Below are 22,218 nucleotides of genomic sequence, written 5' to 3'. Positions count from 1 at the left end.
CGTCTTCGCTGGCGGCAAAAATGTTATGCTAGTCAAAGGTTTTTTTCTTCAGCAAAATGAGTAAGCAGTACAACCATGACACGGAGGTCCGCTGTTGTTGTTGTGCTTTTCGCTGGTTAAGCAGGGTCTAAGTGCGCAAGTTCACGATGACATGAAAGAGATTGTTGTTGTCAAAAATTTCTAGTTGCAGTTTATAATGATAGCATTTGCGTTGCACTAAAAGATAGATACACTTTTCTGTTGTGAAATCTTTTCCGGTTTTGTCCACCCAAAACGGTGTTGGCATGTAAACAAGTGGCCAGAACACAACAAAACATTTGTGTTTTACTGTCTCAGTATCATGGTATAAACAACGCCTCAGAAGAACTACTTGTATCTGCTACTTCAGCAAGGTCCAGATACAGAATGCATCTAAATGAGCAAAAGAGGAAGAAAATCACTGATGCCCTGACACAGAACCGAAAAGTTGCACAAGAAACCATAAAGGAGCTTAAAAATGAAAGCAGCACTTCTGCAGGTGTCCAGTAGCCTACATAGAGATGCTGATAAGATTGCAAAAGAAGCTCAAGGGATGAGCAATACCTTGGCCCAGCTCATTGTAAAATCAATCGCACTGAGGAAGATATGCAAAGAAAAAAATATTAGAAGTAGAACAAGTGGAAGCTGAGCTAGACACAAAGACTTAAGAACACAGAGCTATTCCATAATTGTTCAAGAAGTTAAAGCATAATGCACTTGTGTATTGAGCTTGCACAACACATATTCAATTTACACATTCATGCAAACAGAGTTGACTTAAATTATGGTATTTCTAGTGTCTGGTTTTAAATGCAAGCCCTTTCAGGCTCTGCAGATTTATTGTTTTTATATTTGTTCATTTTCAGCACCGTTTACTGTAACACCAAAATTTACAAAATGTTTGCATCTTTAATTATATTTACATTAGGGCCAACAGAATGATCCACTCACACTGCCTCATGCTGTAGAGATTTAAATGTGGCAGAATCCATCAGCAAAAATACTCTAGTGGCAACAATGATATTAAACTTTTGCTGAAAGAGTCCCAGCAGTGCATAAAACCTGACTTCTTCCAAAAATCAGTAAATGTAAGATGGCCTTGACCAACTGTTTGATCCATGTATTATGTGTGATGGAAGTGCACTGCTCCCGTATAATAAACAAGGACGTTTATACTGCACAAAGCTGTCTTCTTACTTAGTAATCTTGTGTGATTACGAAGGGATGACCCAGTCTCTTTTTCTCCAATTTGAGACTGCATTTACAAAATCTCCTGAAATGACAGACACACTAGGTTTGACTGTAAAATATTTGTGACTTTTTTTGTATTTCATATTTCTTTTTTTTTTTTTTCTTCTTTTTTTTTTCTTTGGTAACAACTTGATTCGTGCAATGACCTCAACTGGTTCATCATTTGATGTCTTAATCAGATGAATAAGATGATGTCATTATCCTAATAACTGATAATGGTTTGTGGTGTAAACAGCTTTGAGTAGTTGATAATGTTAGCAATGTGCTACACAGAGGAAGTCTATCTAATAGCTCTTAATGATTGTTATACTGTTATCCCAACTGTTTTACTTTATTATTTTTTTTTAAAAAAAAGAGCACCACAGGAAAACCTCAGTTTAATCAAGATGGCTTGTGATTTGATTGTCTTAATCAGTGTAAATAGATTTTTATTTTAAACTAATTTTTCCAGTTTTTTAGAAGATAATTCATGGTTCATGAAGAAGACACACCGAGGCTAAAGTTAATGCGCATAGATTCATATATTTAGAGAATATTAACTCGTATATAAGTGGGTTGTTTTTCTGCTGGTGATTAATAAGCCAAGCCCTTCGAAGTCTTTTGAAGTCTCATTTTCCAATGATGACAAACTGCTGACACTCATAAATAAGAAGCAAGTATATTTGGAGCAACATTCTTCTTATGCGCTTCCTGCCAAATTTCTTTCTTACATGCTAACATGATTAGTAGACAATAATTTGGCCTGTTCTACAAAGAATGAGCCATGTCCTGTTGCTGATACACGATTGTTTGGTCACTACTGAATCTGACAGTCAAGCTCTTTATAAGCTCAGGCTCACAGAAGGAAATGACAGCCTGAAGTGGATGTTATGCAGCTGTAAAGTCAAACAGATGGGTTGGATATGAATACTTCCAGTGGTACATAATTGCCGCCGTGTCCTTCATGGCAGAGTGTTCCAGGCTTTTCACCTTTGTCTTTGTAATGCTCAAAAAAATGTTTGGGATCCAATACAGTGATGCAGTGAGATGGGTGATAGAAGGTTGAACATTACAAAAGATCAAGTGTTTCACTCCAACATACCACCATGTATGACTTTAAACAGTGGCAGTCCAAATGAATGATTTATGAAGCATCTTTTCTTATTTTGATTGATGGCTTAATATTTTACAGCCTTCTGATATTGTTTAAGTGCCTTCATTTTAACATGCACGTTTTCATAACAGTAGTCTGTGCTTCAGCGATTCAAATTCTAATGGCAACCAAAATGCTGGGTAAGGAGAAGGGGTTTTTGAGGCAGAAGATCTGCTGATCGAAAACTAGAAAGTTTAAACACAACAGACTCTCCAAATATGCAAAAGGACTAAATAATTCAGGTGTGCTTTTTGAGGATAGGCAAAACGGTTTTAGTAAGATCATTCCCACTCTGCAGGAAAATCATGAACACTAAACTGAAGATAATTAGCTTCACAACAAAAACAAACTCTGGATAACTGCAGCTGTGGCCTTTTTCTCTTCAACCTCAGTATTTTTAGTGTAGTTATATGGAAGAATAGTGTGTCATGCTGCAGCGAGGGACTGAATCTGTGCTGCTCGCTTTGTGTTGTCTTTTACATTATGTATAGTCTGAAAGCTCAGGCTTGATAAAGCTTTTAAGGAATGTTCTCTTAGTCTATGTTGTCATAATATATTCTGATTGCATCCTGGAAATATTGTGCATCAAAGTGTGGTGTTTTATTACTGAAGAGCGATGTGCATAAAAGAAATTGTATGTAGATGTATGGCTGATATGTAGAATTAAAATGATGTGATACATTCCTCTCATGGTCTTTTTGTCTCTTCTTTACCCGTTTTCACTTTTAAGTTTCTAACTCAAATTCGTTCTTGTCATTCTTTTCACATACGCTTCAAAACCTGTTTCTTATCTGTAACTGTGTTTTGTCCTCCCCCTCACATCCTCCCGTTCTGCAGGTGGTGCGGCTTTGCCAAAACCCTAAACTGGCTCTAAAGAACAGCCCCCCATATATCCTGGACTTGTTGCCAGACACCTACCAGCACCTGCGTACCATCTTGTCTCGCTACGAAGGCAAAATGGAAACTCTGGGGGACAACGAGTACTTCCGGGTTTTCATGGAGAACCTTACCAAGAAAACCAAGCAGACCATCAGCTTGTTCAAGGAGGGCAAGGAGCGCATGTATGAAGAGAATTCCCAGCCCAGGTTAGTGACACGGGAGCACATCAGGATGTTGCAACTGGTCTTGAAATGGCTCCATTCGCTCATTCTGTTCATTTCACAAACATTACTGCTGAGACATGGTGATTTTTTTTTTTTTTATCTTAAATAAATTCATCTGACATGGGTGAATTTAGTGTGAGAGGGCTTCAGCAGTTTATTCTGAATGACAGTTATGACAGACACCAAGTGAACAATGGCACCCATGCCCAGCCCGCAGAGTGGTTGTAGCTCAAGATGTATCAAAACAAGAGGAGAGATGTTGTGGTTTGAGCATATGTGGTGAGAATGGTGCTCATTCTACAGCTGCCTGTCACTTTGTTTCTGTGCATCTCTATCTCCACCATCTACTTGATTTTGTTCTGTAGCTGCCACACTTGACGTGTCTTTTACTCTGTCTGCCTATAAATGCAGCATTTCCTTTATGTTCTAAAATAAGTCGCCATCTTACAATAAGAAATGGAGCTGGTTCATGAAATTAATATAATTAATGTATATTTTAATTGTATTTTTGTACCAATTTCCCTTTCTGCTCACTTTGCTGTGTTTTTCATAGTTATTTTCAGACACAAGTGCACCATCTATAACATTGTTTTCTCCATACACTGAATTTAGCTGTCTGTGTGCGTAAGGAGCAATCTTTATTCTGTGATGGAACAGAGTAAAACTTAAATTATTACAAACAGGAAAATTGCTTTGCATCTTGAAGAATCCGTTCTATGTCATTACTATTCATAAAGCAGTCATTGTGTGTAACAGCACTTCTGTCAGCAGGAATGGCCTCCAGCTGAAGAAGCCTCTGACTGAACATGCTTTGAAAATATAAGATGGCATTTTTAATCATGACAGCTTGTGTGTCTGAGTGTCAGTTGTGCTGGAGAGGGACCGTTCCACAGTACTACTTTGAATGTATAATACTTGGCAAAGACTAAATATTTTGTTATGTGATGAATTAAATTAAAAAAAAAAAAAAAAAAAAAAAAAAGTAAAAAGATGAACGTCATTGTATTTTCTGGTCAGCCACCAGAACAAACTCCCCTATTAGTGAGATGATCTGAAACAAATGAGCCAGCGGTGCTGTGGACTGGAAAGCTTTAGAGCCTTTTCATTTATTTTAACACAAGAGCTGCTACCTTAATTTTATTGTATTTTATTGCAATGACAATAAAGTAGATAGATTGATGGAACTCTTTAATTTATATAAACTTTAGGACAGCTTCAATTTGCCCAGAGTACTCCTCTGTAGTTTGCTGCGTTTGTAGTGTGCAAGTGTCTGTGCGTGTTGTACAGTATGTGTGGCCTTGTTTGGATTTATGTCATGCCTCTGAGACTTTTTAAAGAAGAGATTGAAATGCCTTCTGGCTGTGCTGGAGGTAAAGCAGGAGTGGAGCTTATGGCGATCATTCATGTGTCTCTGGAGATGTTTAGAATATTTTTTTATTTGTTTGCTAGATCAGAATGCCCTGGAGGAGAAAAGACATTTTTGCAGTAAATAAGAATTCAACATAATATAATTCCATTGTTTTCATCTACATTTATGCTTATTGACTTGAATTGAGAGATTAGTTTTCTTTTTTCTATACGTCCATATGACCTGCACCACATATAGAATACTTTCTCATTTTGAGAAAAAAATTAAATGGGCTTTACCTAGCCTGTCCCAAAAGAGACATCCTCATCTTGTTACTCAGTTCCTCAGTGAGATTCTTCTTTCTCATCTGTCATGACTGTAAGTCTTGCAGACATGAGAGGGGAAAAAAAGAGAGAAACCACTTAGGAAACCAAAGAGAAGAGGAAGTATTTATTTCAGCACATTGTTTATTCATCACAGACCAATAAAGTTGGGTTTTTTTTGCCTTTGTAACAACTTTTGAGTTTGAAAGAAATTTCATCATCACTTCTCTGCACAGAGAGGCTGCACAGCAAAGAAATTCCTGCTTGAAGTTGAGGAAACACGCACACTGTGTCTAGGCATTACACACAAAGACAGCTATTGTCTGAATAGAGAAGGCAGTGGCTGTGACGCTAACCAATGGGTATCAGTCCACTTAAGAATTCTATAGAATCAACCAATGACATTAAGCCGCCAGGAAGAGATAAATATGTCTTTAAGGTAGCATAGAGTTTGATATATAGAAAGTTGATTTCAATTCTTGACAACACAACATACTTAAATCACAGCTTTTTTTTCTTCATTTAATTGAACTATTAAAATTCTGCTAATTATTCTGAGATCTCTGTCAGCATCAGTTATTGATAGTTATTGACTCAAACGACAATGGGAGCTCAACGCTACTTAGTAGGTATTTTCAGCTCAGAGCTATGTATCCAAATTTGTCATCAGAGATCTAGTTTCAATGTGGGTGGACTTGCTATTGTGGTGCCGTGCAAACTTCTTGTCTTCCCCAGGGTTTTAGGCCCTTTATTTATCTAGCTCACTGCTCCCTTAAGAAGTGCACCGATTGAGAGTTGTAGAATTAAAGGGTAGAAAGAGTGTAGTATTGTTTCTTTACTGAGCAAAACTCCTTAGTTTCTGCCATTTGCGTGGAACTATATGCATACTGAATGTTTAAACTGTCTCCTACAGTCCTAGAAACGAAGAATAAAAATGAGTCTGTCTGAAAGAGTTGATTATTAACACTCGTGGCCCGTATTCAGAGTTAAAAATAAAACGTAGCCAGCACTTCCTCCTTCTTTGCTTCATTTGCTTCCTCTTCTAGCTATACACAGCACAGACATTTATGGCCTCAAGCTGTGGAAGACCCCCACACAAATTAGTCTTCACTAAATTTTGTTTTTAACTCTGCCAAAGTGAAGAATGATTTTTGTTTTTTTAATATCATGTGAAGAAAATTCAAAGAAATCTTGTCTAGATTAACCCTTAGATTTTTATCTTGCATTTATAGTAAATTTGGTAACTTAATAAAAAACTGTCTTTGGGTGAATGGAAGCTAAAAGCAATCAGACAAACTTGGCTTCTTAAACTGGCATTTGATTTTTGGACTTTGTTTTTGGTAACCCTTTTTGCAGTCACACATGTATGTTTAATATTTAACTCTGCGGTTGCTGAGGAAACGTACTGTCAGGTTAAGAGTGAGTGCTCACAAAAGAACCCCTACCCTCATCTTCGTGGGTCGAGCCGGATACCGCTTTGACCTCTCCAGAGCTTGTTTGATCATCCTGCTTAGCTTTGCTGCCATTCATAGGTCCAGCTGTTTACAGGAAGTGGTGAGCTTTTAGGCTGCAGGGTGATGCAGCTGCACGGCGAGACAGACCACACAACAGAATGTTGAAGATGTGAGCTGTATTGTCCATCATATATTGTTTTCCCTTTTTATACTTTTTATTGTCTTCACCTGTTTCTTTTTTTGGAAGGGGGGTGGGGTTTGGTTCTTTGGGCATTATGAGAGTTGGCTTGTTTTTAGCATATTTTTTTAGAGGCAGAGATATACTGATGTTTTCACATCCTAAATTTTTTTTCTTCTTCTTCTTTTTGTGCCTGCAAAATTGCAACATTATCTAAACATGCAAAATCTAGTTCTTACTCTTTGGTTTACATGAAATTGGCCATCCTTTCTTCCAAATGTTTTTAACTCCCCTGGCCTCTTTTATTGTCTGCTTTTACATTAGATGTTGACACAATAGAAAATGCATTCCAGACATGCTTCTGTGATCTTACAATGGTTAGCAACTTCCTCAAGCTTTTACTCATTCAACCTTCCTTGCAGCTGGACTATTGTTAAGTATTTTTAAATAGTAATTTGGATCTGTTCGTTTTTATTTCCTGACATTAGGTAGCTGCTTGATAAAAGGTAAATACCTGGAGATTGGATAATAAAAATGCAGCAAAAAAAACTGCTGCATCTTTAAGTCCATTTTCTAAACAAATACAATTCCTCAATGGCGTAATAATTAATTGTAAAATGGTTATTTTGCTCCACTACTAAATTTGTATTTTCCTTTCTGTTTTAGCATTTTCATCAAAAGTGCAGCTGTATGCATGCTTTTTCATGTGATCTACAGTAGGCTCAGTAGGTTGGGCAGATGCTCCGCAATGTTGTCTGTGTGTCAATACATATTAGGGCTGCAACTAACGATTATATTAATAGTCAACTAATTTGTAAATAATCTTTTCAATTAGTTGCTTAGTCACTATTATTTCTGTCATGCCCACCATCTGTGCTTCCAGTTGACACAGCTCTTTTTTATGTTTTACCCCACTCTTCATTTGCATCATATGAATGTCACCTTGATTCCTAGTCAGTCCCAACATAATGTCCTTTAGTAAGTTGAAAGAATGACTCCTGCACCAGATAAATAATAAATTTTAGCTTAACAGCTTATTACTAATTTATTTTTAAACATTAAAACTTAGCTACAGTGTCATATCCAAGCTGTACAGAATTTGCCTCAAAGGAAAACTAAATAAATAAAATATTTTAACATCTTAATTTTGTAGGATTGCATTGAAATGATTATTTACATCTTGAAAAAGCCTGTTTTGTAAAGTAAACAAGGGCCAGAATCCTTTAAAAAAAATTCCTGAATCCAAACGGTGATCCGGATCACCACCAAAATTAAATCACTTCTTCCTTTTCACATTTCCAACAAATCCTAAAAAATTTAATGAAATCTATCTATAACTTTTTGAGTTATCTTGAACACAAACAAACAGATAAACGCCGGTAAAAACATAACCTCTTTGACAGAGGTAACAACAACACATTACTGCTCGGTAACGCTAACTTTGCCATCTGGAATGCTGGAAACCACAACTCCGGGGTGTTTTAGTTTCAGATGCTCATCCATGACTGTGGTGTTGCCGTGGTATGCCAACTCTGCGTGGCAGACTACATATTTCACCTGTTTGACACTTTGTTTAGTGTGAAATATCCCCAAACTTTGAAAATAGGTTGCGCCGCCATCAGTTTGTTCTTTGTTGTTTAAACAAAGACACTCCACAAAATGACAATACTCCCCCCAGCACTTCCTATGGTGCTTTGCGCCATTTGCTTGGTGTTTAGAGTTCTCATACTGTCGAAAAAGCTGTGGTTGGTAACTGGCATTAAGTTGTCTGGCGCAGTGTTTAATTAGCAAAGCCGTTACAGGCGTTTATAAGGCGACGCATCAACAATGAAATTTCGCATCAATGCATTTTGTGTTGTCGACTTTGTCGACTAATCGTTACAGCCTTAATACCTATTTTATACAAATTTATGCTGGAGTTCACTCAATTTGTTGCAGTGGTCTCAAAGCCTTAAAACATGGATTAAAAGATGTTTGTTAATGATATTAATTGCTCATTCATTTTTGCAGGGCTGCTGTCCTACAGGTTTTTGTGTGTATTCCTGCTTTAACAGACTCAAATGCGTCTAACAGCCTATGAATGTAAGCATAATGACTTATTAATTTGAGTCAGCTGTGTCGAAGCAGAAATGCATGAAAAACCAGCAGGATTGCAACCATCAGGTCCTGAGCTGGACACCCCTGGTTTACAGGAAGCACTTTAGTCCTGTTAGAAACTGAAAAGAAAAGTGTTAATGTTATACTTAACCCCATAAACTTGCAAATGTTTTAGGGCACATTCACATCAGCCTTTTTTTTTTTTTTTTTTTTTTTTTTTTTTTTTTTTTGAGTATCAGTCAGTTTGCTCAGAAAGTTTGCTTCATTTATGGAGCTGTGAATGCAACAAACAAATTCTGACTCTGATCAAGGAAGTGGACTCGGTCCACCTACAAACGCAGGTCTCGATCCATTTCAAACAAACTAAAAACAGGAGGCGGACTACAAAAGAAGTCACTTCCTGCATTTAGTGTAGTATTGCATCGTGGGTAGCAATGGCATTAAGGGTCCTGTTGTTCATACTGTGCCGATTGATGCAGTGTATTTCTGCGGAATAATTGCGTAAGACAAAATTTTTTTAAAAAAAAGAAAAACAGCGATAGTTTTGTGCTCCAGGTTTAGCTCGCAAGTGGGGGAAACATTTTTTCTTCACACGGGTCTTGTCTTCTCTTTTGCTAAATACTAGTGCAGCGCGCCACCTTGGTGAGGATGGGGACATATTATTCTAGTAGTTTGGCTCGTTTGACCAAAGTGCAGCGTGAACGCGATCCCGGTCTGCATGGATACACCCCCCTACTACTGAGCCGAGTCCCCAATCACACCAGGTCTAGGAGACTCTCCTGATGTGATGCACCCTTAATTTATTCCTCTTTTGCTGCTGTCCTAACTTTTGACTTCCTATTCTTTGTATGTGCTTGACAACTATGTAAAACAAAGGTCAGTCGCTTTGAGCACAGCGCTTCATTTTGACTTTACTTTGAATATCTGAAAACTCATCTTATCTCTAAAGCAAAACATACTGTAGGAAATCTTTTTGTAGTATTGCATGGAGTCATTTGGAAATGCAGTAGTGCGTTAAGATTATGTCAGATTAAATTGATTTAGTTAAAAGTTTGCATGAATATCATTCATCCCTGTTTTATCAGTAGACATTGTTATAATTTTGGTGTTATACATTACCTCTACAGAGGTCTTAACATGACAAATAACTGATATATTGTTTCCAGTGGAAGTGAAACGTTGAAAAGAACACTGTTAAGTCACCTGCTGTTTTCTCTTGCTGTAGTTGAAACCACAAAGGAAATGCGTAAGTATGAAAACAGCTTGTTCTTAACTTTAACAAACTAAACAGAATTTGATGTAATCTCTTAATACAGCTCAAACGAATTAGAGGCCCAGGCCATGACATTTTAGAATAGAAGATAACTTTATTGCCATTATTGTGGGAAAAAATAAGAGGACCATTAAGCAACATCTCTCTCTCAGCAGTCACACATGCATACATATTGTGCAATCAACATTGATTATATAGACAGAAGATAGACTTGGAGTCTGGAAAAAATGTATTAACACCTTAAACACTACCCAAAGCTCAAAAAAGCGCATTTTGAGCATTTTCAAAGCATGTTTGGATGTTTTGTCTGTGGAAATAAAAATGCTCTTATGTCCCAGAGTGAATAGCTCTAACAACACAACACAACTATTTTGTTTTCGTGTTTCCAACGCATACAAATTTTAACTCACATGTGGGAACCCTGCCAATGGCTACCACAGTAGTGGTAGTGGCCATCTTCAGTGGCCATCACAGTAGGGGCCATCTTCATCCTTCAGAAGATGGCATTCATCCATTTTAGAGTTCATTTTGAGGTTATTTCATTTGTATTTATCCTAAATGGTCTGCTCCATCTGTACCTATCTGAGTTGTTTTCGTCACTCACCCGATGCCTCAGATCAGCTGAGGTACAACGGTCTAGGTGAAAGCTCAGAAGGGATGGAGCCTTTGCGTTCACTGCTCCTAAAGTATAGAATTCTTTACAGCTTCAGATTAGAGAATCCCAATCATTGTCCATTTTCTACAATCCACCTGAAGACCCAATTTTATCATCTGGCCTTCAATACAGCATTAGACCTGGTTTCCTGGTTTTCCTTTTGTTTTATCGCGTTAATTGTTTTATTGGTTTTACTGTTTAATAATTTCACTGATGATGTTTCTGTTTTCAGTCTGCACTTTATTTTATTTCTAAATGTTTTACTTCTAGGTTCAGCTCTTTGTTTTAACTGACATGTTAAAATGCTCTATAAATAATAGTTGAGTTAAGGTGTGGGGGTCAGCTTCGGTCTATATTTCATATATATTTTATATTTTCCTACACTTGTAGCTTGAAGAAGTTGTCTGTGCAAATGTGTGCATGCAGACACATAAAGAATGGGGTACGATGGTTATTTACATTCCCGAACGATCACTGAGCAGCTAGCTCATGCAGTTCCCACACTATTAGATTAAGTTGATTAAAGTGATGCAACTACCCAGTCTTTCCTCTGCCTTCTGCAATCACACAGGTCAAAGAGCTCAGAAATGTACTGTCATATTGCTATTGAAAGAACTGAGCTAAAGGTTAAGTTAGACTGTTTTTCATTTCTCTTTTATAGAAATCTGAATATTTTCTAATTGACTATTTTTACTCAACTGGTTGTATTAGAATAAAACACATTTAAGCTATTTTTCCCAATAGCAGCTGCTTTTTTGTTCTGTTTATTCAAGAGTTGTGTAAGTAACTTTGAGTATGTTTGGATCATTGCTCAAGTTTGGTGCTGGATGGGTGTGTGTTGTGCAGTCATGGCCGTTTCCTGATGGAGATCTGAAATGAAGCCAGTTCTGGAGAGTAGAATTGATGAAATGATAAATAAAGCTAAATGGAAAGTAATACAAGCACAAAATATTTATGAAAAAACGTACTTTGTGTAGCCATTCACTACATTTTATGTCAGAAATATGAAGCTAGATTGAAATAAGTGGGTGTTCTCCGTCATGTTCCCCAAATTAGTCATGTTATCTGAAATGGGCCAAACCATGATCTCAGTCATTGGAAGTCAGTAGTATGGGTTGTAGTATGGCATTACCGAGCCGAGCAGTCTCAGAATGATAGAATGTCAGGATGGACCATGCTGTGCTTTAGTTTTTAGGGGCGTTGATATTCCCTGAAACATTTCCAACATTGAATCATTTCTGACACCAAATCTTGTAAATTCATATTGTGGTGACATGCCAGTATTTTGCAGTGCATATTCACAATGTGACTTATTGATGATATCACAAAACCATAAGTTGGAAAAAGCATTGTGCAAGTGGCCTCAACCGGCTGATTATTTGCCTCTTTGCATTTAGAATCAGCAGCAGAACTATAAAATATACCACTGGCACTCAAAGCATCACTATTTTAGTTGCACTAGATTTCATTTGTTCTTCTTGAACAAATTGGACGTCATTAACAGTGTCTGTTAAAACTATTCTGTGGTAAACTAATATTAAAGTTAGAACATTTTAGATGTATAGATGTGCATTTTTCCCTTAAAGTGTATTGATCCTAATTCAGTTATACCCTTTAAAGCCTTTGGTTTATATAAAATAACACTGGATTTAGTAAAATACCACTAATGAACAGGATTCTATATTGTTCATCTCACAGTGTAACTATCATCATTTAGCTTCACACAAAGTGTTTCAAATAGAGGAATGAATAAACTTCTGTGGTAGCTTTGTTTTCTGGCTCAATTTCCTTTTTCATCCTGAGCAGTAAAGATAATACAGCTGCATGAAAATATTGCAGCTACTTGTGGCTTTACCAGTCCACACAGGATCTTGTCCTGTAAGGCTGACCTGTACTGGCTGTGCAGCGGTGTATGAGCGCAGTGCGGTGCTCCCCGGCTAGCTGCGCTACTTTATCAGAATCAGCAGGAAACAGGAAGGGAGCAGCCAGCTGCAAGGTCAGAGGTCGCTGTACAGCATGAGGGGGAAGGAGGACAAAAACCTAGTGTTCTGAAAAAAAGGGTATGTTTTTTTTTTCGTTTTTTTTTTCTTCTTTTTTTTTTTGCTGTGATCACGGTAAAGGATGACAGTGAGACACTGTTCAAAAAAGTGGACAGAAGACATGACAATGTCTTTGGGTCACCAAACCACTCAGTGTGGTAGTAACCCATTCGCTTTGCATTGTCACTGTTGGCACAGCAGCTTAAATAGCAGTAACAGTTGTAGGGGCTGGCTATTGAAGTGTTGGCCACTTCCCAGTATACACACAGTACAGAGCTGCTATTGTAGGATGGAAAAGGACAAGGACAGAGAGGGGCTGAGATGAGTTTAACAGTCATCAGTTTGTTCTGTACAATTACTAAAGCTGTCACTATCATGGAAATTTTGTGGAATAATGAATACTCAACACTTTGTTTATTGCAACAGTTTAGATTAACCTTTTTGGTGGTGAATCTTTTCCACGTAATATGCGAAGCCTCTATTTAACTTAACTATTATGTACCCATGACGCTGTAGTGTTGTCTCTTTAAACATCACGTTGACTGTACAAAGTGAAACAAGGCAATAAAAACCTTTAGGGACATTTAAACAAAGCACAAAAATTTTGAACCTAGAATAGAAACATATCTCCATACATTATACCATAGCTTTTTTTTATTATGCTGCTGACTGGAGACTTCAAAAGGGTTGTAGTTACCTTAAAAAATAAATAAATAAATAAAATCCGTAATAATTGTGACGTCATAAGTTCACTGTCGCTCTTTAAATTAATCAGTAAATCTTCTGTCAAATGCACAAAAAGCACCACAGAGTCACATTGGTGGTGCAGATCTTGTGCGTGAGACAACTGGGACACTCATCTGTTTGCTTTCACATTCCCCCTGTTTCTTAGTCAGACATCCCATAACTTCGCATGTCATTGCACCAAATCTGTGTGTGTGTATGTGGGTAATTGTGTTAACTGAATACTGTGGCTTTGGGGCCTAAAAAGTATTTTCAGGAGTTTATTCTCAGCCAGCAAATGTACCTCTTTTTTTTTTTTTTTTTTTTTCTTTTTTTTTTCGTTGAGTAGTTGCAAAATTCTACTTCCTGTAAAGCTTCCTGTGCTTGGCTTCATAAGGCATTTGACTGTTTTTCATTAACTGTTTTTTATGTGTTATAATGTATGATTTGAATAAATATTCAATAGACTTAAAGATTATATAATTTCATTTCCAAGCATTAGTAAGAGCTAAAAGGCAAAATGATTTTGTAAGTTAGCTTTGAGTTCTTTGTGTCCCTTTAATGCACAGTTTAGCAGTGCTGGTGGAAAAGTAATGGAATGGCTACATTGGAGTCACTGTGGCGTTGCTGTCATAATGTCACTTATGGAGATGTAGAACAGTTTTATTTTAAAAGCATTTTATCTTAATTTATACTCGGCGTCGCCAACATAACTGGTGCCATTAGATTTTTAAATACTGAGATGTTAATCAAACCAAAATACTGTTTAACTTTGCAAAAATGTCCAGGTTGGAAATTTAACCAGAAGTAACAGTTCATTGACAACTCTAAGAAGGATTAGCTGTAGCTTAACTTTTCAGTGAAAAGTTGATTAACCAGTATCCTTTTTTTGGAACCATCTTTGCATTTTTTTTTTTTTTTTTTTTTTTTTAATAAATTCCTTTACCAGGAAAGTCCCATTGAGGTTAAGAACCTCTTTCTCAATTATATTCATTTATTTATTTAAATTTTTGATCATAAACTGTATTCAGATGTTTTTGACATTTTGAAGGTTGTGAGTGTGCTGCGCGCTAAAATTATGTCTATCTGAGAATAACTAAAGATTATTCAGATTAAAAAAAGAATTCTACTGTAGTTTGTCCATCTGCACAGAATGTGTTTTTTTTTTTTTTGTTTTGTTTTTTTTTTGTTTTGCAAAATGTTTCCTCTCATTCAGTTGACATTTTTCCTGGAGACTACTGTTAGATTAGCTCAACTGGATGGGATTTCTTTGTAGCTTCTTCCCACAGAACTACAACGTAACCACGTAATCTGTGGATGAATAAATTAATAAATTGGCAAGCTAATCTAAACAAGGAAATAACGTGTGAGTGATGGAGAGGAAAAAACGGTTTCATCTGCATATATTGTAGATTAAAGCAGAACACAAGGCAGGTTGTTGTAACTTGGATGAAATCGCACAGTTGTGAGATCGATGGTGGGAAATGAATGAAAGCAGCTTTAAGGCTCAGTGTGCCGACACAGCCAGGAAGCTGAAGAATTAGAGCTCACACAGAAGTGCACCATCACAAACACTTGGATTTTATAAGATTGACAAAACCCTTACAAGTTCTTTAGGGAATTACTGAGACTAGCCGAGGGTCTCATTTGCCAATACACACCACTAATGAGTGTAGCCTCGACTTCAAACACAACAAATGTTGCTGAATCCGACTTGCAGTCTGTGTTGTAGATTTTAAGTGAAACGAGCACTTCAAAAAAAATGAGACATCCATTTACACAAATCTTCACTGTTGGAGGATTATTTACTTTAAAGCGGGTGTTAATATCAAACACCTCTTTCTTTGTACAGTTTGTGTGTGTTTCATTCAACAGTTTGTTTTCCTGATGCAGGCCGTCGGAATACACTAATCTTATTCATCCATCTTTTCACTTGATTCTCCATCCTCATTCACTTTTTCCACCCTGTCACTCACCCCACTCATAGGGTGTGTACTGTGGTGTGGGGCAGCTGCAGCGTAGCAGCACTTTCATGGCTCGCTCTCTCGTGCATGTCAATTCACCCCACACGGCAGCCAGCCACAGTCTCCCCCTGAGCTGCCTTTTAAATCATGTCTTTCCCAGCATAAGTGAGGATTCTCATTTCCTAGACCCTCTCTCACTTTATGATCTTCCTTTTTGTTCTCTTTTCGGCTTCCTTATTGTGTCACCCCCCTCATCTCCTTCTCCTCAGTCATTTCCTGTCCTTGGTGCTTCTTGACCACCCTTTCACAGCTGAGTCACATTTTCATAATGCCATAGCCTTTACTGTACCTCTCTGTCACACTGAACACGCATCTCCTAGAGCATTGCTGCTTTTTTTGTTTTTTTTCCTTTTCTCAAAGAAGCTGTTGAGGACCATTTTCATTGGGGTTAAAAGTCAAACAGAAAGACTACATTAAGTATGACTTCTTTATTACCTGCTATAATACTGTAATAACCCTAAAGCTTTCTTAGTTTGACTTTCCATCATCAGCTTATTGAAGAGAAACTATTCTTTATCAGGGCAGGGTTTCACCACTAATAGTCCTGATTCAATTAGCTTTTGACTAAATATAATTCAACGCTGATTGATGTGCCGATATTTATATAATTATAACCAATTTTTCTTTTATATAAAAAATATTCACATATATTTTTGATAAGCACTGTGCCCATTTACATGACCATCAAAACCAGATATTGGACAGTAAATGAATAACTAATATGGTAAGATGCATCTAAATGTACCTCTGAAATTTTGTATTCAAAAGATTATTGCCTACCTTTACTAATTCAATATTAGATTTATTTCAGAATGCATATGTGTGTGTCAATGTCCCTTGTTTAAAAAAAGGTTGAATATAGTGGAGAGCATGAACTCTACGGTCTTAGCTTTAGCTGCTAACATGAGCGACAAGAGGCTTCTAAATAGTTGAAAGTGAAAATGTACTGCAATGGTGAATACAAAAATCCAAATTTGGTCTCATTTCCACAAGAGATGTTGGTTTGGGGCATATTGCAGCCTTCTTACAGCTGTTAACATAATTCACTAAAAACTGTTAATCCTCCTTTTATATGAAGCTTCTGATGTGTCATCAAGTGTTCAGAAACAAAGTTATTATGAGCAAGTTATGCCATAAGTTGGAGAAACTGATGTTGGACTGAATGTATATTCTGCAAAGATCTGACTTTTTTTTTTTTTTTTTTTTTTTTAACCCAGCTCTAATTTGTATGGAAATGTGCTTTCAACAATGGGCTCATGTGTAATTAAGATGCAAAATGAATAAAGTGTCATGTGTGTATATAACTGGGGAAGCCATGAGTTTGCTCATATAGAATAATAATAAAAAGTCTTATGTAACTGTAACAATTTCTCTACTTGAGATGGAAACTAGCAAAACAAGGGTAAAACCTTTTATCAAAGAATCCCAACTAAATGCAGTCAAAGTTTGACGCAGTTGTTTAAACCAAACATCAGCACAGGGATCAGTTTAATCCTGGAAGAAATAAGTTGTTTTGGTCTGGACACCCAGTTTACACTACTGCCCAAAGTTACCTCCTAAAGTTGTCATCAGCGCTGATTGCAGGATGATGCAAGTGTTGTGCATCCCCTCTGAAAAGGAAGAGATGCAGAAACCAGCTGACAAATAAATGAAGAAAAATCAAGAGAACTTAGAAAGGATGCGCGAGAGGCTTGATGTTAAAGTGGAGTCATCATTCCTGGTGGCTGACGTGTTCCTTCTGCTCATTTGGAATTAGTGTGAGGGGAGAACGTAGGTGTATTTACTGGCAGATTAACTTTTTATGTGGAAGCCAAGAAGTATCACTGTCACCATTTAACATATTTGTGTACAGCATCACTGTGGGGATTTGATTTACACATCACCCAAAAGTCAGCCACATCGCATCACATGGACTTTTTGCATTGCCACGCATGACTGAGCCAGCAGCGCTAAATAGACATTATTTATAGTTGAACATACATATTGGTTCTGCTTTGCCTAATTTGTGTTGGTACCTCATCCCCGAGAGAAAAGGCTGAGTTTTTTTTCATCAAATCATAATCAGGTGAACAGACTGCTTTATGTTGCAGGCAATTAGTAAATTCATTCCACTGTTTTTAACATTAAAATTAACATTTGCAATGGGTTTAACTTTCTCAAGCCGTTCTGCTTTTCTTGAGAGTTTTAATGACCTTCTAACAACAATATAGGGATTTTAAAAATCAAATATTTCTTTGCTTTTACAGGCGAAATCTTACCAAACTGTCACTGATCTTCAGCCACATGCTGGCCGAGCTGAAGGCCATCTTCCCCAGCGGTCTGTTTCAGGGAGACAATTTCCGCATCACCAAAGCCGATGCTGCCGAGTTCTGGAGGCGCGCCTTCGGGGACAAGTAAGCACTAATATATATGAGGCTTTTTGTTTGTCTTTGCTTTTTATTTAATGCATATACTACTGTAATACACCAGTTGTGTCACACTGGCATCATCTTGTACAGTTAGGTTGGACAACTCTGATCCACTATCCTGCAGGTTTCAGATGTTTCTTAGTTTCATCAGACCTAAATCAAATGAATGGAGCATCAAGCAGAGCTTAAGAGGCTGCTGGATGCATTTCATTTTAATTTGAGTTACAGTTTGTCACAAACCAAATTAAAATGAGTTCAAACTAACGTAGCATACAGCATGAACACTGAATCAACATTTCAGCTTCTCCTTCACAAAAAACAGACTTTTCTTAAATGAAAGTTGGTTTGTCTGCTTAAGTCAGTGTGGGGAAATAATACACTCACATGCATTTAAATGATTCACGAAGTGTGTGCACACAACCGAAAGTATTCAAAACTACCATACAAGTCAAGACCATTTGAATAGTTGGCTTTCCCAAAAATGAGTGGTAAAGCAGTTATATCATTTGCATTTCATGGTTTTGCAAATGCTGACGTATGTGCACTGAAATGTGTCTATTTGCATATCATGCAGTCATTTAAAAGACCACGTTGCTTTTGTATACAAGTCCCTTAACCTTTAAAGCTGTATTGGGACTCCTAAAATAGCTTGAACACTATAGCATGTTGTTTTCTTCACACATGAATCATTAGAATATTTTCACCGTACTGGAAGTAGAATTCTCATCTGTATCTCAAATATATTAGATGCAGACAAAGCTGAGATAAGTGCCTTTGATATGCTCAAGGGACAGAGAGCCCAAAACTTCATAACTGCTGCACTACCTTAAGTCGTTCATGCACTGGACATTATTGTTCAAAACTGGCTTGTATTTAGATTCATTGAAAAGAATTGCTGAGGTTTTTTTTTTTTCTTTTTTCAACCCCTAGGGGATTGTATCATGTGATTTGTTTCCTTTGTTACAGAACCATTGTGCCTTGGAAGGTATTCCGACAGTCTCTTCATGAGTTTCATCCCATCAGCTCTGGACTGGAAGCTATGGCCCTTAAGTCCACTATAGACCTTACCTGCAACGACTACATCTCAGTCTTTGAGTTTGACATCTTCACCAGGTTGTTCCAGGTAAGCAGCAGTTATTTTTTGCCCAGTTGTTTTCTTCTTGGTTGATATACAGCAAGTCAACATTGATGTGAAAAATATAAGTATGAAGTATTTAATAATAATACATTTTATTTGTGGGCGCCAAGGTCACCTTACAAAGAGTAGTTCAATAATAACATAGATAAATAAAAGATACATAAAACAATGATAATAACCAGAGACAGTGGGAAACGTTACAGAGAGTATGCCAGTTTGAACAGGTGTGTTTTGACCTTGGATTTGAGCGATGTGGGGCAGAGCAGCTAAATGCTCGGCTCCCCATGGTAGCGCGGTGGGCGCGGGGGACGATGAGATTAATGGAGGTGGGGGATCTGAAAGGTTCGGACTGGTTAGTTTTAGTGTGGGAGACTAATTTTGTTTGAGCAGCACGTCATGAACTTTTATCAGTCAGCAACATCTTTTTTCACACTGGGCTGAAGTTGAATGTTTCCTTTGTCATGCAGCAAAAGTTACTGTATCCTCTCCACTGTGCAGTTGAACACAAGAGTAATTGTGAGATTAAAAAAAAAATAATTTTTGGGATTAAGAATTCATATAAAACTTTATAACTGTTATGAGCCACTACGTACAGCAACCTGACAAGGCTGTCGGATCATTTTTAGACATTATAATGGGTATTAATTTAAAAATACTAGTGTTGAAGAACTAATTGAAAAATTGTCAAAATACTGATTTAGTTTTTGTTGTATTAGTTTCTTTGTTAGTTTTAGTGTTTATATTTTTTTTAGTTAGGTTTTTTTTTTGCTGTTTGTTTTACAATTATTTCAACTCTTTTTTTCCTGTCAAAACTTGTTTTCTTTCCTCTGGACTGGATGTTAGAAAGTTTCATACACAGAAACGTCTGTGCTACACTTTCAGGTTTAGGTTGTAGAATATTGCTTCTTCATCACTTGATGAATTTTTTGGCAAGCGCTAGACTGAATCTTGTGATTGATGGAGCGCACTGCCTGTGTGCTAGGAATCATGTAGAGGTGAAAAAAAACTAAATGCCAGCCAAATTTCCTGAACACACATGAAACTAAACCTCCATGTATTTATAGAGGACAGGTCCAAACAGTACTTAGAAACTCTGCCTCATTAGTGGAAAATGAAGTTGCAACAGAAAACAAAAAGCAATAATAAAAAAAAATGACTTTTTAAAAATAGTAGAGTAAGGGGAGAGCATTGAGCAGGTTTATGAATCATAACTTGTGTGTGTATGTGTTATTTAGTGCAAAGTATTTTAATTCTGCATGAAAGGCAACTTGTATCTCATGAGCAAACCAAACTCAGCACGTTTTAATTGTATTTATCTAAAGCTACTACAACATATCTGGTATGCAGCAGCATCTGTTTATTCCCTGTGTGACATTATCCCCTTGCTACTAGTGTGCAAGGCCCTGACAGGCTTAATGAAGCCTAAACAGATTACAGACATTTCCGATGTGACACTCCCTCAAACAAAAAGTCCTCCTCTAAATGTCCTCAAACACAGAAGAGGAAGCAAGTGTGTGGCCATTTTGGGCTCTATCCTTGCTATGCAGCTGACTTTTTATTTTCTTTCTTTCTTTTTTCTCCTTTGTTTTGCTATAACATTAGAAGGCTCTGAGTTGTCTTGTTGCTGTACTTTTTTCTGAATAAAATGGAGGTGACTATAATTCACTATGCATATATATGTAAAAATTTGCTTTGCATAGAGATGATCTCCTCTAAGTTAATGACCTAACTGCATTCGGCGGCGAAAAAAACAACAAAAAAACGCATTTGCAGTCACTGTGCATTACTCATGGTACTTGTACATATTAAGCCAAGTATTCTGTAAAGGTATTAAAAAGAAATGAGGTGCAACACATTCAGCAGAGGCAGGCAGTTTAAGCTTGTCACTTCCTGAGTGCAAAAACTATAAATACTCTGCATTAGTTTTTAAATCTGCAAGAGCGCATATATTTTTTCACACCAAGGGGGACTTAAAAGTCTCCCTCACCTTTTTGCACCTCATTAATTGTGCGGCTTAGCCTCAGTGACGTATGTGTAAATTCTACTTCCTTTAACACCGGACATACTGGGAAGAATAGTTTGCAGAACCACCTACTCACACCCGATCTCAGTCTGTGTGTTATGGAGTACTATGAATTACATTCTGAAGTTTGTTTTGTAGGGTCAGCAAGTCTTTAAGAGGAGAACAAGAGCACCTACAAAGCTGACTTGCCGTCTTCATGAACAGCATTAGAGGCAGTCTGCTAGTTTCTAACTCGCCTCGTTCTTTGCTTTCAGCGGGAGCCAAATAAGTTTCGTGCTGTTTTAAGTGTTATGCTCAACCTGTCATTAAACCCAGTCTGATCCAGCTTAGATCAGACTATAACTCTGACGTTCAGTAAGCAGTTTGAACGTCATTCCCCCATGATGCAAAATACAGTATTTCTCCATTGCTCAGCTTGCATCGTGATTACTGTGTCCATTCACTCACACATCTGATGACTCATTTTCTCTTTCTTGTGTGTGTGTGTGTGTGTGTGTGTGTGTGTGTGTGTATGTGTGTGTGTGCGTGGGTAGCCTTGGTCATCCCTGCTGCGGAACTGGAACAGCTTGGCAGTTACTCACCCGGGGTACATGGCCTTTCTCACCTACGATGAGGTCAAAGCTCGGCTGCAGAAGTTCATCCACAAGCCTGGCAGGTGTGACTTAACGATAACACAAAATATGAAAAAATTTGCTATTTCTTAACCTGAGTGCTTCAGTGTAACTGTGAATGCATATTTGCCAATACAGTGCGATCCAAATTCATTCTGTTGTTCGATCGGTTGACCTCCCATCATCTCTTTGCATCTTTCATCCGCTTCTATTAGCACAAGTTTTTTTTGCAGCAAGAAACCGACTTCCTTCTTTGTTATTAGAATGCAATGCGCAATCATCCGTGTATGTTTCCATAAGTGACTATAAGGGTTGTAGAATTTCTCGGAACCCCTTTATTTTCCTGCTCATAAGATGATCCAAGTTTGTTGATTTTCAAGGTTTGGTTTTACATGTTTATAAAAACACAATTTCAATTTC

The 22,218-nt window shown here is 37.3% G+C and overlaps 1 protein-coding gene across 1 annotated transcript in view; it reads left to right on the top strand.

The window, feature by feature from the left end:
* cbl (Cbl proto-oncogene, E3 ubiquitin protein ligase) overlaps window positions 1-22,218 on the top strand; it is a gene marked incomplete at both ends in the record, with an annotated part of 37,641 nt that overhangs the window by 5,518 nt on the left and 9,905 nt on the right. Inside the window, 4 exons of the mRNA XM_079246460.1 lie at window positions 3,239-3,486; window positions 17,865-18,011; window positions 18,993-19,149; window positions 21,721-21,842. Coding sequence (XP_079102586.1) covers window positions 3,239-3,486; window positions 17,865-18,011; window positions 18,993-19,149; window positions 21,721-21,842 — 674 coding nt within the window. The remainder of the gene's footprint in view (window positions 1-3,238; window positions 3,487-17,864; window positions 18,012-18,992; window positions 19,150-21,720; window positions 21,843-22,218) is intronic.

This window comes from Telmatherina bonti (assembly GCF_933228915.1).
Source record: "Telmatherina bonti genome assembly, chromosome: 9".
Classification (NCBI taxonomy): Eukaryota; Metazoa; Chordata; class Actinopteri; order Atheriniformes; family Telmatherinidae; genus Telmatherina; species Telmatherina bonti.
Note: the sequence above shows the minus strand (reverse complement) of the source record. Positions and strands in the feature narration are given on the sequence as shown.